The sequence below is a fragment of the Rhipicephalus microplus genome, chromosome 9 (genome assembly GCF_043290135.1).
Source record: "Rhipicephalus microplus isolate Deutch F79 chromosome 9, USDA_Rmic, whole genome shotgun sequence".
Classification (NCBI taxonomy): domain Eukaryota; kingdom Metazoa; phylum Arthropoda; class Arachnida; order Ixodida; family Ixodidae; genus Rhipicephalus; species Rhipicephalus microplus.
Genome location: NC_134708.1, coordinates 124,369,854 through 124,385,860, shown reverse-complemented (window position 1 = coordinate 124,385,860; position 16,007 = coordinate 124,369,854). Strand labels below are relative to the sequence as shown.

General features: G+C 45.9%; 1 protein-coding gene across 1 annotated transcript in view; it reads right to left on the bottom strand.

Annotated features, from left to right (window-relative positions):
• Positions 1 to 1,083: 1,083 nt before the first annotated feature.
• The window catches only part of LOC119163043 (ATP-binding cassette sub-family C member 2), a 796,039-nt gene continuing 781,115 nt past the window's right edge, over positions 1,084 to 16,007 (bottom strand). The window contains exons 18-19 of the mRNA XM_037414979.2: positions 1,890 to 1,965; positions 1,084 to 1,167 (exon numbers count right to left, since the gene is read on the bottom strand). Of these exons, the coding sequence (XP_037270876.2) occupies positions 1,084 to 1,167; positions 1,890 to 1,965 (160 nt within the window). The remainder of the gene's footprint in view (positions 1,168 to 1,889; positions 1,966 to 16,007) is intronic.

Below are 16,007 nucleotides of genomic sequence, written 5' to 3'. Positions count from 1 at the left end.
CAATTCAGTTTATACGTCGAATTCACGCTGTTTTCTGTAGTACGCACAAGGTAACGTTGGTACAGAAATATGCAATTCATAGTTGATGCATGGTTCATCAGCTGACACCAGGATCTTTCGCACTGTGGCAAAAAATGAAATGACGAACTTTGACCGGTTCCAATTGTCTGTTAAAATACTTTAGTCCGATATACATCCGCGTGACCACCAAAAGTTCATCCGGTGAAAGCAGCACGGGTCGTACGTCCATGCGTCCTATCTTTTCCAATGAGAGTTCACGGGTTAGCTCTCTTCCCGCAGCCATCTTGGATTGCATGGCGCTGCGCCTGTGAGTTTTGCGAATACGACTTCATACTCACTGCAAATAAAACTAACCTGTTTATAAATGTTTCGCGGCGCTTCACTCTTGCCATTCCATGATTACACTCACTGAGTGGTAAGCTTTTGTTTCGCTGAAAAATGGAACCATAAAAATTCGTTGTCGCTCCCCTTAACTGAAACCACCACCGCCACTCTCACCCCCAAGTAGGTGTTAAGTCAGCTTTGCCACAATGCCACTGCACAGCGTGGTATAGCATACTAAGAGTCCGAAGGGGGATGCTGAAGGATGTTAGGTTGCAGACGAGAGGTCAGCAGCTTCTCGAATTTCTTGTTTTATTGCAATAGAAATTATATGTACACACTCAGCTGGATCTTTCCACCAGCGTCGGCATGCGGGGCTGAACTTGGGTCCTCTTAATCGTGAATGCGAGGCGTTAATTGAAGACAACGTCCTTCATCGTTCAAACGGCAAGCTTATCATAAATACCACTTACCGCTGTGGACGGGCATCTCGAGGGGAATAGTGTTTTCAGCATTACCAGCAAGATGGCACAACGAGTGCGCGTCACCACATCGCCCACCCGATGTGGCGCGTAGTTTCTCCAACGTGTATTTTTCCCCGCTTAGACAAAGAGAGCGACGCTCCTTTGCGCGTCGATATCTCGCGGTGGCGAGGAGGGAAGGATCGTACGCCCTGCCTGGCCTAGAGCTTTATGCCGAGTGATTCTTCTGTAGTAACCGGGCGCCCAAAACTCACTGCAATCATTGCAGTCCACGTTTGTGACAAGCGCGCTTTTCAGGCACAGCGAAGTAACAACTGAGACGCTTCTTCGCGTGCATCTGTAGCTGTGAGCACGTTTTGTGTGTCATTTGAGCGTGAGAAACACAGGGCACGTTCCCATCTGCTTTCCTTCCTTTTGGCGCGTGATCTTCTAATTTGTTGCTCTTGCAAAGATCGACTCGCCTTGGTGGCCAAGATAGCATTTTTCTTCTTTGTTTTCAAGGCTTCTATATTCAACTACTTTTTGCATGGAAAACCAACAGCCAAAATTCATTGTTTTAACCGAAAATGTAGAGTGCTACTATTGCTGTAAGCTGCTTATTTTCCATAGAAAACGAACGAAAGCTGAAGGTGCAGCAGGTTTTGTTTTGCTATAACCGACGTAATGTTAAAACCGGTATAGTTAACGGGTTGGACTGAATGCATAGGTTTCTAAAACAAGATTAGCAATTATTTTATAGTAAAACTGTAGAGAGAATAATTTTTGTTTCAGGGCGAGGCTTGTCCATTGCAAAATAAAGCTCCCACACCTGAACATCCCGCCAATCGTCATTGACGCCGAGTGTGCCCTTAGTCCTCATCTGACATTTATCTGAAATGTCCACTTCGTGCGCACAACTAAAAATTGTTCACATAATATTATTCGCGAGCGTGTCAGCGATTGCGCCTCGCACTAACCTGCCCACTTCTTGTTGTAAAAAAATTTGTCATCTGCGGAAAAAACACAACGCTAGTTGCGGTATATATACACTCGAATTTCTTCTAATCTTGCAAAAAAACTGCATACCTTTGTGGAGACATTCTTCTCGTCTTTGACAATTTTTCCTCTGGATTCGTCTTCCTTGCTGTCATCAGTTTTTGTGCTGGAAAAAATTGTTGTATTCAAGATAGAAAATTCTGCGACGATTCCTGCCCATGAAGCAGTTTCCGTCTACATCTGCTAAAAATAAAGATGAAGTCAGTTTGCTGAAAGAGTGAGCGAGTTGGAAGCTGTTCTATTAAGTTTGAGATGTTAGATGGTGTTTGTACACTCTCTTTTATGTTGTTCTACGTAGTGCTGCACCTGATTTTTCACGACGCAGCTCAGTTCGCGCAAATGATGCACATAGTCCAGGACGAACAATATTACCAAAACATTACAGCGTACGAAAAAGTTATGCATCTTGGTGACTGTTAGTAAGAAGGCTGATATTTTTAAAGAACTTTTAAGGAAACTGTAACAAGTGCACCAAGCAAGTGGGTTAGTGACCAGAGGCAAATTTCAAGAAGACAAAGCAAAATGCAGGCCTTCTTTGCAAGGACAGAAGTATTCCCTGAATGAAATGTGATATACCAAGAATTCTTAAGAAATGACAAAGTGGGCCGTTGTTACGAAGTAAACACACGACTGCATGGCTTACCAAGAAAAGAATCCATTCTATGCTAGAAAAAAACGCGTAACTACTCACACATAAATATAGCTTGCATGAAAAATCTACAAGCGGAACGAAGAATTGTTACAGGAGTTACGTGTATCTATGTGTGCGTGTAGAGGTAAAATTTAAGGAGTGAAGTTGTTCCACTGGGCTGCAACACGTGGTACGAAGGTGCTTTCGCATCGTGATGGGGGGCAAAAAAAACCACTTTTGCTGCAAGGAATGGTTGTGGTTGTCGTCAAGGTACCATTGCGCATAAACTTTATCAAAGAATGCGAAATATGTCTGATTTGAAATTGCGAGTGGGCGAGTTGCTACATGCATAGAGTTTCCTAAAGTTAACTAGAGGGGACTGTGGTGCTGCGATCATTCAGCGACCTTGGGAATGATGGGTAGTACACATATTTGTCTAGTCTTCATACTTGCGCGCGGCGAATTGTACTAGCGGCTTTGTTTATTGTTGGTTACGGCTTCGTTTAAAGAAAAGGACTAACCCCTTTGAACTTCGTGACCTGATTTTAAAAGGTAAGCTTTCAAAAAAATAAGGTAGAGGAGCACAAGCGCTGAACATTTGCTGATTTTTTGTTTCGTGAGAAAACAACTCCAAGCCACACGAACACACACGGAGCCAGAAGCAGGCCAAAAGTACGAAGATTAGACAAATTTGTGTACTACCCATCATTCCCATGCTCGCTGAAGCGCCGTGCGCTTCAGCTCCCGTATACACTAGCACCAGAGTTTCCTCTTGTGTAAATTAGGAAGCCCCTTGGCTGCGTGCACCCTGAAAACGTACCCCCAGAACAATGAGGGCCTAACTACTACTCGTATTTGAAAATCTTTACCAACACATACACACACACAATCTATATATATATATATATATATATATATATATATATATATATATATATATATACTACATCACTTTTCAGTTCAGTTTTATTTTCTTTAGGGCCCCAACTCAGGGAGTGTTACATGAGGGGTGGCATGACAAGAAAGAAATCTAACAGTAATGATTCACTTAACATTGCACATGTTCTCTGATGTGTTCTTGGAAAGCAGATGATGAGGCGATGTTGACGATGTCATAGGGTGGGCCGTTTCAGTCTGAAGCTGCTTTGAAGTATAACGAAGCAGAAAGAGCAGTAGTATGTGATGGCGGACGGGCAACTTGAAGTGAATGACTGGAGCAGTGGGAAATGCGCGATGCGGCTGTGATACACGGTTCTTGATTGAAAGACGAAATAAAAAACTTATGAAGGGTAAGACTACCAATGCTACAACGATGGGAAAAAAGTGGTAGACCGGATGCAGCTTTCAAGGGTGAAGTGCTGATGTAATACCAATATTAAGAATGAATGAACCAAGTGGCCCTGTTTTGAACCGCTTCCAATGCAGTAATTAGATGTGCCTAATGCGGACTCCAGATCGCAGATGCATATTCTGGTTTATGTTTTATGAGTGATTTATTTGCCAGTAATTTACATGAGGTGGGGTGAGACGGAGGTGACTTTTCAGAAAACCAAGCGTGTTATTCGATGCTGAAATTATGTTAGTAATATGTGTGCGCCATGATAAATTAAAAAAAAGGGTGACACCTACATATTTATACGTGTCTACTAACTCTATGGATGATTTGAAATGTAGAAGTGGAAGCGAGAGGAATTGTTACGACGACCGAACACAATTTAGGTATGGTAGGGTTAAGAGTCATTCGCCAGACATCACACCAATTTAGTATAATTTTAAGGTCACTCTGAAGAATGGAATCGTCAGGATGGTTAGTAATGGCATGGTAGATTACAAGATCAACAGTGAAAATGTAAATGATATAGGGTGTAAGCAATGGTGAGTCACTCTTATCTATCAGAAATAAAAGAGGACGAGAACAGACCCTCGTGGGACACCTGAGGTTACTAGAAGAGGTTTAGAGAGATGGCCATTAACACAGGCGGATTAAGAACGGCTACCTACAAACTCTTTAAGCTGCCTGAAGACGTTAGGTTCTAAGTTAAGCTTTGTAAGTTTTGGTAACACACGCTGGTGACGAACTTTATCAAAAGCTTTTGCGAAATCAGGAAAGATTGAGTCAATTTAAGTGTTGCTATCGAGCCTACTTTGAAGGTCATGAACGAATTTTGCTAACTAGGTTTCGCAGGAGCGGCCGTAGCGAAATCCGCTGTGAAGGATGGAAAAGTGCGTTGGAATTCAGGAAATTGACGATTCGCGAGTATTGACGTGTTCGATAAAATTACGGGGCACGCTAGTTAAAGAGATTGGGTGGTAGTTCAACAGTGAGTTTCTGTTACCTGAGTTGTAGACAGGCATGACCTTGCCTGTTTTTCAATCAGCGGGCATGACTCCTGAGGTGAGTGACTGTGAAAAGGTAAGACATGAGTATGCTCCACGAGTCGATTGCACATTTTTGAGGAGTTTCGATTGTATGGAATCCATACCAGCTGATGAGAAAAGCTCCAATTTTCTATTAATATTTTATATGCCTTGTTAGAAGGGGGTGACCGCTAGCATGAAAGTTTCTAAATTAAAGGAGGGTGACTGTGAGGGCGTGTCGAGTTCAATAGTAAATACAGGTGAAAATTATTTGTTAAACATTTCTGCGCGATCATGGCCAGTCAGTTTCTCGTGCGAATCACTTGTTAGTCTGATATCGGAAGGATTTGTCGGGTTTAAAACTTGCGAGAATTGCATTGGATTCCTGGGTAGCAGGTTAGTTAAGTCAATATATAAAACAAATGCTTGGCTTTACTAACGGACTGTAGAAGTGATTTTTCAGCGGCATGTGTTTTTCCCAAGCAGCAAGGCTTGTCAGTGCGTTTTGCAGTGCCTAAAGTTGCGTCTTCTTGTTATCAAGTTATTTTACTGCTGGGAAAACCATGGTTGATTGCGATTAGTGTTAAGAGTGATCTTCAGAATGAACATATTGGACAGGAGATTTACTTCGGTTCTGAAGATCAGCCAGTTGTCATAAATAGAGCGTGTGTGAAATGTAGATTCATGCTCATTAACAAAACGTTGCTGAGATCATCAGGTATTGCGCCATAGTTACCCTTTATCATAAAAATGAATCGTGTTGTTAGTCATCTGCTTTTGGGTTTAAGTAAATGAAAATAGAGCATGAATAACTTTGTTATCGCTTATTTCAGAAAGGTAGTGAATAGACGATAGGTTTTGGGGACTATCGGTTAATATAAGGTCGAGAATATTTGCCGATCCTCGTGAAACACGTGTTGATTAGGAGACCAGTTGTGTGACGTTAAAACTAAGGCACACGTCGATGAATTTTTTTTGGCTCTGCTTGACATAATAATGAGGAATCAGTTATGGTTTGCCAGTCAATGTCCGGTTAGTTTATGTCACCAAAGAGAAGAATTTAGGCATTTGGATAAGTGGAAGAAAGTTTTTGAATGGTATCGTTCAGATGAAGAGGAAAGTTTGGATCCGCTTTTTTGGGCATATAGCCGACGCCAAGTAAGACTGTTAGCGTATGGGTATAATTTATGGTAATGACAGTGCAAAGTAAGCCATGATGAATCGGGACAAGTAATCCGCCACGCCGTGAGCCTTTTCGGGCATTTAGAAACACGTAAAATTCCTTCAAATCGGTCAAGATTTCTGCATCTGTTACGCCTATATTAAACTATGTTTCTGTTAGCACGAGTATGTTGCTGTTGGGAGCAGAAATAATGTTGGATATAAGTTCTCGTTTTGAAAAAAGGCTACCTTTGTTAATGAATATAATGAAAAATGAGAGAACGTGTGGGGTGCAAGCCATATGGCACAAAAATGCTGGATGTATGTGGGGTGACTGCTATCCTACTTCCTTAAGAGCGTTTAATGATGTGTCAAATGTATATCGCTTCGAACCAACGTGCAGTGCTTTAAATCATAATGATTGATATATGATGTTTAACGTCCTCAAACCACCATATGATAATGGGAGACGCCGTAGACTAGGACACCGGAAATTGCGACCTCCTGGGGTTATTTAACGTGCACCCACATCTTAGCACACGGGCCTACACTATTTTCGCCTCCACCCAAAATACAGCCGCCGCAGCCGGCATTCAATCCCACGACCTGCGGGTCAGCAACAAAGTACCTTAGCGACTAGGCCACCACGGCGGGGCATGTTTTAAATCGTAGGGAGTACTTGTCCGAGCACATTTTTGCAAATGCGAGCAACTGCTTTCGAGCTTGTTGAACGGGGCGAGAGAAGTCCTCTCCGATACTCCGCGTAGTATTTTTTTCAATTTACTACCATTTGATAAAAGTGCGTCCCTTGTTTTGTGTGATAATAATTTCAAGATTATGGGGCGGTTTCGGTTGAAAGATGACCCAGACGATTTGCACGCTCAATCTCACTAGGCTGCATGAGTATACGAAGGTAATACTGCAGATATCAATCATCGTTTTTTTTCGGATTCAGGCCATGCTTTGTTTCTTGTATGGACAGAAATACCCTAGAAAAGTAGGTTATTCTGGTGCGACCAGTTTTCAGCGTCATGGAGCGAGGCTTCTAGCACTTCAATTCTTTAGTCATGATAATTATAATGCTTTGCCTTTTTCAAAATCAATTCGGAGAGGAAGAAGCGTTTGGTATAGCATTACGGGATCGGACATTCGTTTGTTTAGGTCTGAAATTGTTTTATTCGTTGCGCTTAGCTGAGATTTAAGACTCTGAAAATCGGCAATCGAATGAGCCTGGCTGGTGCTTAGCTTTTGTAGTTTAGTAAGAATAACAACGTTTGCATTAGCACCAGTATTAGGTTTGATGTCACACGATTGCATCAGTAACGAATGAATAACATCAGCACACTCAGCAGCAATAGTAATACAGCTGTCGGGGCTCGGAAACTGCACTAAAAAGTAATTTCTCGACTGTTTAGTGGAGAGGGCATATTATTTATTGACCTGCACCACAAAGGGAAGTGGATTAGATGACTGTATTGTGGCGCAGTCACCGAGCCCATATATATATATATATATATATATATATATATATATATATATATATATATATATATATATATATATATATATATATATATATATATATATATATATATATATATATATATATATATATATATATATATATATATTGTAGCGATGCTGACGCCGACAGGTTAAAAAAAACAAGCGTCTTTATTAGGGCGAACTTGTGCCCACGATTCTAAAAACTATGGTCGTCAAGTTCGAGTAGCCGAGTGGCACAGATCTGACTAACTTCCTCTTCCTCGTTGTTGAACGTCCGAACGCGTGGCGCATGCCAGCCGAGCCGGGTCTTGCTGGTGCTGGTGACGATGATTGTGGCGGGCTACTTGAATGTGGCGAACCTGTCGCAGCATTGCCCCCCTCCTCAGACGCATCGTCCCGATGCTTAAGACAGTGAAAAGATACACGCGCACTCTCACTCGTTTTTCGACGATCTGTCATGATAGGGCTTCATGCGGACTACGTGGACCACTTCCGTGGGATTGCGGCGTCTTGAACTCACGTGTCCAGCGGACCTAACTTCATAAGTGACGTTGCTGATACGGTTGAGTACTTCATAAGGGCCGAAGTATCGGCAAAGAAGCTTTTCAGAGAGTCCGCGGCGGCGCACTGGTATCCATATCCACACTTTGTCACCGGGATGATAAAGTGTGTCACTGCGTCGCTTGTTGTAGCGACTAGAATCGACGTGCTGTTGGTGGCGTATTCGGTATCTTGCCATTTGCCGTGCTTCTTCGGCTCTTTGAAAGAAGTCATCTAAGTCAGGTGGATAGCTGCTTTCGTCCTGTAGTGGTAACATGGCATCCAGCGGGGTGGTCACTCTTCGGCCGAATACTAGTTCGAAAGGGGCAACGTGGGTTGTTTCTTGAACGGCTGTATTATATGCGAATGTTACGTAGGGTAATATTTCGTCCCACTGTTTATGTTCAACATCAACATACATTGATAGCATGTCGGTCAGAGTTCTGTTGAGGCGTTCGGTTAAGCCATTTGACTGAGGGTGATACGCCGTTGTTCTTCTGTGATCGGTATTTGTCATGCGCATCAGGCATTGCATTAGGTCTGCAGTAAATGCGGTGCCCCGATCCGTAATAACGACGATTGGCGCACCATGTCTGAGCACTATGTTGTTCACAAAGAACTTGGCGACTTCGGCAGCTGTCGCACTGTATAGAGAGTCAGTTTCAGCATAACGGGTGAGATAGTCTGTGGCTACGACTATCCATTTCTTGCCTGCACGCGATGTCGGCAAAGGTCCTAGGAAGTCCATGCCGACTTGTTGGAATGGGGCATCTGGAGGGTCTATTGGCTGGAGAAGGCCGGCTGGTTTTACGGGTGGAGTTTTGCGCCGTTGACATTGACGACAAGTTTTCACGTAGCGCTGCACTGATGCGAGCAACTTAGGCCAATAGTATTTCAGGCGAATCCTGGCGAATGTTCGGCTCACACCCATGTGTCCAGATGTTGGCTCGTCGTGGCATGCGTGCAGAATTTCCTCTCGCATGGCTGTGGGCACGACTAGTAAAAACGTTTCACCATTAGGTTCGAAGTTCCTCCTGTAAAGGACACTTCCTCGAAGGCAGAACGCGGAAAGCCCTCTGGAGAATATGCGAGGGACTTGAACGTCGAGACCCTGCAGGTGTTGTATAAGTGCCAGGAAATCCGGGTCATCTCGTTGTAGTTGAGCGATTTTGGATGTGTCGACAACGCCTAGAAACGGGAAGTCGTCCTCTTCAGGTACACTTGGATCGACGGGAGAGCGTGACAGGCAGTCGGCATCGCTGTGTTTCCTTCCCGATTTGTACACGACCGTAATATCATACTCCTGCAGCCTAAGGCTCCATCTTGCTAGTCGACCTGACGGGTCCTTGAGATTTGCCAGCCAGCATAGAGCATGGTGGTCAGCATAGAGCAGCCAGCATAGAGCATATATATATATATTGAAATAACTTGAAGATAGCACATAAGAAAAGGATCGTATTTACTAACGTTTCGGCCGTGGCACGGCCTTCGTCAGAGTAGCATTACGGGATCGGACATTCGTATATATATATATATATATATATATATATATATATAATAAGAATTTATTGTACTTAATCTTCCTCGTCTGTAAATAATCATCATCAGTCTTCGCTTGGACCCTCTTCATCACCGGCGCCATCTTCCTCTTGCTTGAATAAAGCGTCCGCTGAACCGTGACATTTCAAGTAGTGGAAGGGGCTTCCCGATCTTTTCGTCCTCTCTTCATCCATACACAGATCCTAGATGTCCGTTCGGGACGTCGCTTACGCCAGCAGAGCACCATGGCCCAACAGCAAACCCAGCCAAACCACCCACCGCTAACCCCAGCCCGGTCAACAACCCCCCGCGGGAGCCTCTAATCTTCTCCGGTCTGCCTGGCGAAGATGTCAAAGACTGGCTCGGCAACTGTGACCGCGTAGGTGTCTATAAAAACTGGAACGAGGCATCGAAATAAGCACGCCTCCAGTTTTAAGTCGCTCAGGTTGCCAAGGCATGGTTTTAAACCACGAGAGCGACTACCACGATTGGTCTTCCTTCAACCTCAGCTCCGACGTATTTTCGGCACACCAACCGTCCGTTCAGAAGTTGCTCGGAAAAAACTGGCAGAACCCGTTCAACATTGCGGTGATTCCTACAATTCTTACATTGAGGATGTGCTTGCACTTTGCCGCCGTATCGACGACACCATGCCAGAATCGGATCGTGTCCGACACCTTCTGAAGGGTATCGGACCTACCGCTTTCAACGCTGTTGTCGCGAACAACCCTTACACGGGTTCCGACGTCGTCTCTGAATGCCAGCGGCTCGATACCTTGCAGACAACCCGCCTGCGACCCGACTTCTCGAGAACCCCTTGGCAAACAATATGGAGCTCCGATCCTTCATTCGAGAGGAATTGCAAGCCTGCAGTGTACCTTTTTCTAAGAACGTTTCTGCTCAAGCCGTCTCTAGCGATATGCCTGGCATTATTAGGGAAGAAATGTCAGCATTTTAAAGCACCCACCAAGCTCCACCTTGCCCCCAACGCACTTCGCACGCACAGATCGCTTCAATGCAGCCCTCGCCGTCTCAAGTACGACCGCCTGTGCCTGATCACGACCATCTCACACCTCTAGTCGCCCTTTCACCGAACCCTACCTACCATTCTTCCTGGCGGGCCTAACGGCCTATGTGCTACTACTGTGGATTTCAAAGACACTTTCCCCGGTTCTGCCGATGTCGGCAGCAAGATGAACGTCGCGGTTATGCTACTTTTGAACGTCACGACACCTGTGCTCGAGGTTACTACCGTTATGTCGACAGTCCTTCCAATCACGATCCCCGTCTACTGTGCAAATTTCCAAAACCACTATCAATACACGTGCCTCCCGACCACGCTCCCTTTCACCACTCCAACACTCTGCTTCACCACTTCGGCCTGTCTCTCAACTGCCTGCCCAGCGATCGTAAAACTAAACAGTGGAGTTTTTGAAGGGAAAACTGCATCACAGCGAAATGACCCAAGTCCTCCTTAACGACCGTTAAACTTGTTATTGGTGACTGTGCAAGGTTTGCGGGTGTTGGCTTTGTAGGACATGGAAGCAACTATTTCATTTATGCGTGCCGACTTGTGTTCTCGATTGCGAAAAGTGAAGACAACCTACGTTGGATCATCTTTGATTGGGGCCAATGGAGCAATAATTAGACCATCGGCCCAATGTACACCGCGTGTCTTCGTTATCGGTATTCGTCATCACATCACCTTCGCTGTCTTAATTTCCTGTGCTCATGAACTAATTTTACGCTGGGACTTCTTCTCACCAGCATCTGCATTAATTTCTTGCCGTCAACGTGTAGTCCAGATGACCGAGACCGATCACTGCAGTGAACGCGCGATGAGAAATCATTGCGTTTTTCAAAGCTTCTAATTCCAGACTGCTGCCGGGTCAGGAGCAACTCATCACCATCACTTCTCCGAGTATTGCCAATGGTGACGTCCTTTCCACCCCTTCCAGCCACTGTCTAGCTCGAGGCGTTGTACTCCCCTTCTGCCTGGTGTGGCTCAAAGACAATGCTGCGATAATCCTGGAGCCTGTCCTCCTACCCAAAGGTTCTACAGTGTCGTGTTATGTGAATGCCCAACCGGCATCATTGGTCTCTTTGACGTCTTGCCAGCTCAGCCGCAACAGGGCCAGTTTGTTACTTCCTCCTCTTTTGCTCTCGGGAATAATCCCGACCTTTTTGCTTCTTAACGTGAGGTGTTGCTAAATTTGCAAACGAAACACCAAGCCTCCTTCGACGCCCATGCTTCGGCACTGGGACAGTCTACAGTAGCGCATCATCTCATAGACACTGAAGGTCAGACTGTTGTACGCCGTCGCCCCTACCGAGTCTCCTCTGCAGAGGGCAAGATAATCGAGGAGAACGTGACCGATATGCTAAAACAAACATAATACGGCCCTCTACCAGTTCTTTGTCAACACTCGTTGTGTTGTTACAAACGAAGGATGGATCGGTACGATTTTGTGTTGAGTACCGCACGCTCAACAAGATTACCCGAGAAGATGTATATTCAATGCCTCGTATAGGTGACGCATTCGACTCATTGAAAGGCGCCCAGTTCTTCTCTACCCTTGACCTTCGGTCCGGATATTGGCAAATTCTAATGGACGAAGCAGACAAAGTAAAGACCGCCTTTTCAACGCCGGACGGTCTTTACGTGTTTAACGTAATGCCGTTCGGCCTATGTAAAATTTATAAGGATGATTGATACTGTTCTTCGTGGCCCCCGTCGTGGTGGTCTAGTGGCTAAGGTACTCGGCTGCTGACCCGCAGGTCGCGGAATCGCACCCCGGCTTTTGCGGCTGCATTTCCGATGCAGGCGGAAATGTTGTAGGCCCGTGGGCTCACATTTGGGTGCCCGTTAAAGAACCCCAGGTGGTCAAAATTTTCGGAGCCCTCCACTACGGCGTCTCTCATAATCAATGGGTGGTTTTGGGACGTTAAACCCCACATATCAATCAATATGTTCTTCGTGGCCTCAAGTGGAAAACTTGTCTATGTTACCTTGATAATGTTGTCATGTTTTCTTCCACTTTTGCTGATCATCTGCAACGCCTAGATCAAGTTCTCACATGTCTCTTGAATGCTGGACTTCCACTAAACACAAAGAATACCATTTCGGCAACACAGCTATAAAAGTTCTGGAACATCTCATTAGTAAAGATGGCATCCAGTCCGATCCGGGCAAAATTTCCGCAGTCTTCAGTTTTCCACGCCCCTTTCGTTCCAAGTACTACGCAGTTTCTTTAGACTCGCATCGTACTTTCACTGCTTCATTCGATACTTTGCCAGCATTGCCGCTCATTTCCACAAGCTCTTTGCTAGTACCGGTTCCTTCGATTGGAGGGATCAATGCGAAGCCTCATTTTAAGAGCTCAAGCACGCAATGTTTTAAGAGCTCAAGCGCCAGTGCTTTGTTATTTGATTGACAAGGCGCCTACGTTATTACACACTGACGCTAGTGGCCAAGAAATCAGCACCGTACTCCTCCAGCGCGACCATTCCTTTCGCGAGAAAATTGTCGCGTATGCAAGCCACCCACTGACCTGTGCAGAGAAGGGGTACCCGATAAAAGAACAAGAGTGCTTGGCTGTTGTCTGGCCCATCCAAGAATTTCATCCCTATCTACATGGTCGACATTTTACTGTTGTGTATGACCACCATGCTCGTTGCTGGTTGTCCACAATCAAAACCTTGTCGGGGTGACTTCACCGCTCAAGGCTCCGGTTGCATTCATATGACTGACGACATCTACATGACCGGAACACAACACCAAGATGGCCACACTTTGTCTCGAAGCCCTTTGTCGCAGCCTTCGACGCACGTCACATTCCCTTGTCAAATTGGCTACGCGAAGGATGCCTCGTCGATATCATCCATTTCTTCTCTACCTTCATCCACCCGTCCGTCAGTACTTACCACTCACCAGCGAGCATATTCTTATTGCATTGACCTCATCGGTCGACTTACCGGTGCTTCATCTTCCCCAAATGCCAGGCTCCAGTTCAAGTTGGAGAATGATGTGCTCTATCGATACATTTTCCACCCTGAAGGCCATCGATGGGTTTTCATCGTACCAAGCGCACTACGCACCGAAAGTCTGCGCGCTTCACGCAACGACCTGACGTTAGGCCACTCGGGTTACTAGAAAACCTACGAGCGCATCTGCAGTAGATTCTGCTGGCCATGTCTTTCCACGACGGTAGCTAAGTATGTGGCCTCGTGCGCACTTTGCCAACACCGCAAGTAGCCCACTACTACTCCAGTCGGGACCCTACAACCACTTCCTTGCCCAGCAAAGTCGTCCTCTGTCGTCGAAAGCGACCTCATCGGACGCCTCCCAACTACATCAGACGGCAAGAGATGGATCATCACCGCAGTTTATCACTTGACCCAATACGCTGAGACGGCCTCGATCACTTCAGGAACTGCTTCCGAGGCCGCAACTTTCTTCTTGAATGCTACTACCTACGTCACCGAGCACCTCATGTTCTCTTGAGCGACCGGGGCAAGGCATTTCTTTCAAGCACGCTCAGTGAAGTTCTTCAAGCATCAAAAACAGTTCATAAAACAACATCTAGCTATCACCCACAAACCAATGACTTAACGGAAAGATTTTCTTGCATGCTGTGTGACATGCCGTCCATGTATATCCGACCGCACCATCGCAATTGGGATGCCATTCTTCCCTTTGTCACGTATGCATATGATACGTCAGTTCAACAAACCACAGGCCATTCTCCATTGTTTCTAGTATACAGACGCCAACTGACATCACCACTCGATGTTACATTCTTTTCTGGCCCCATTAACTCTTACCAGTAGTTTGCGACCAGTTTTAGGAGCGAAGCTCCCTATGGCGGCACCCGTTCGTCTTCCGTAGTCGAAGTAAGAGTGTAACCAGTCTTAAATTTTGACGCCCGAGGTGGTGCCGGTGAGAGATTTATTCTGTGCGTTGTTGAACAATAAAAAGCTCGCAGCGTGCGCGTTAACTAAAAGCCGAATTCTCTTGTCTCTTTTTCCCCATAGCAGCCACTGACATGCACATTGAGCACTACCTGAGAAGAAAGGGTTGCTACGTTATACTCGCTGGGCGTAACCTCTTCGGTTTTAGAAAGGTGTAGCGAGCGTTGGGCCGCAGTGCCATGAATACAGTGAACTAGTATATACCATGAACTCGAGGTGGTTAAAGGTGAGAAGTAGATGCGAAGCACAAGCCATACGAAAGTGTTCGTGTGCCTCCTCTCATTATGTCCTTGGAACATCCGCTGGTTGGCGGTGCTTCTATACGAGGGATATATGATGAAAAGATGCGAGATGGTGGTACTTGAAGCGTTGAACAGGTGGACGAACAACACGCAGACACATGCATGGACGGACGCACGGATGGCTGCACGAACGAATGGACGCATGAACGGACGTAGGGGCGGATCCATGGACGAGCGCAGCGACGGAGGCACGGATGGAAGTGTGGACGCACGAACAGACGCACACATGGACGGTCACACAGATGGGCGCATATATGATGAAAAGATGCGGGATGATGGTACTTAGAATGTTGTCTAGATGGACGAACGGACACACACAGAGATGCATGGACAGACGCACAGATAGCTGCACTGACGAATGGACGCATGGACGGACGCAGGGAGGATGCATGGACAAACGCATGGACGGACGCACAGATGGATGTGCACGCACGAAGAGACGCACGCACGGACGGGCGGATGGACGCACGAACGGTCACACAGACGGACGCATAGACCCGCGGAAGCAAGAACGAATTGACGGGTCGATGCTTCGCCCCACTCTCTATTAATGACTTGTGGATATGCTGCCATTTTTATGTCCCGTGTTTCACAATGCCGTCTTCTTGCCCGTGTTAACTCCGAAGCTTGCAAAGAAAATCACAAACATCGTTACGATGCCACTCATCGCGTCATTCTCTGCCACCCTGGCGACGATGTACTTTTGTGGACTCCTGCACGAACGCCTGGTTTGTGCGAGAAGCTTGAGTCGTGCTACCTTGGCTCCAACAAAGTTGTCGAACAGACCTCACCGGTGAACTACCGTATCACACCTGTTCTTGCGCCCACTGACTAACGCTGCCGCGGGACAGAGATTGTGCACGTTTCGCGTCTCAAGCCCTGTCGTATGCGTTCCACGGCGTAATTCGCGTACAGGCTGGCCGCTTCCGTCGACGGGGGAAATTAGTGTAAGAATTTATTGCAGTTCATCTTGCTCATCTTTCAATAACCATCATCAGTCTTCGCTTAGGCCCTCTTCATCATCGGCGCCATCTTGCTGTTGCTTGAATAAAGCGTCATCTGAACCGTGATGTTTGAATATAAATAAATAAATACACACACACACACACACACACACACACACACACATATATATATATA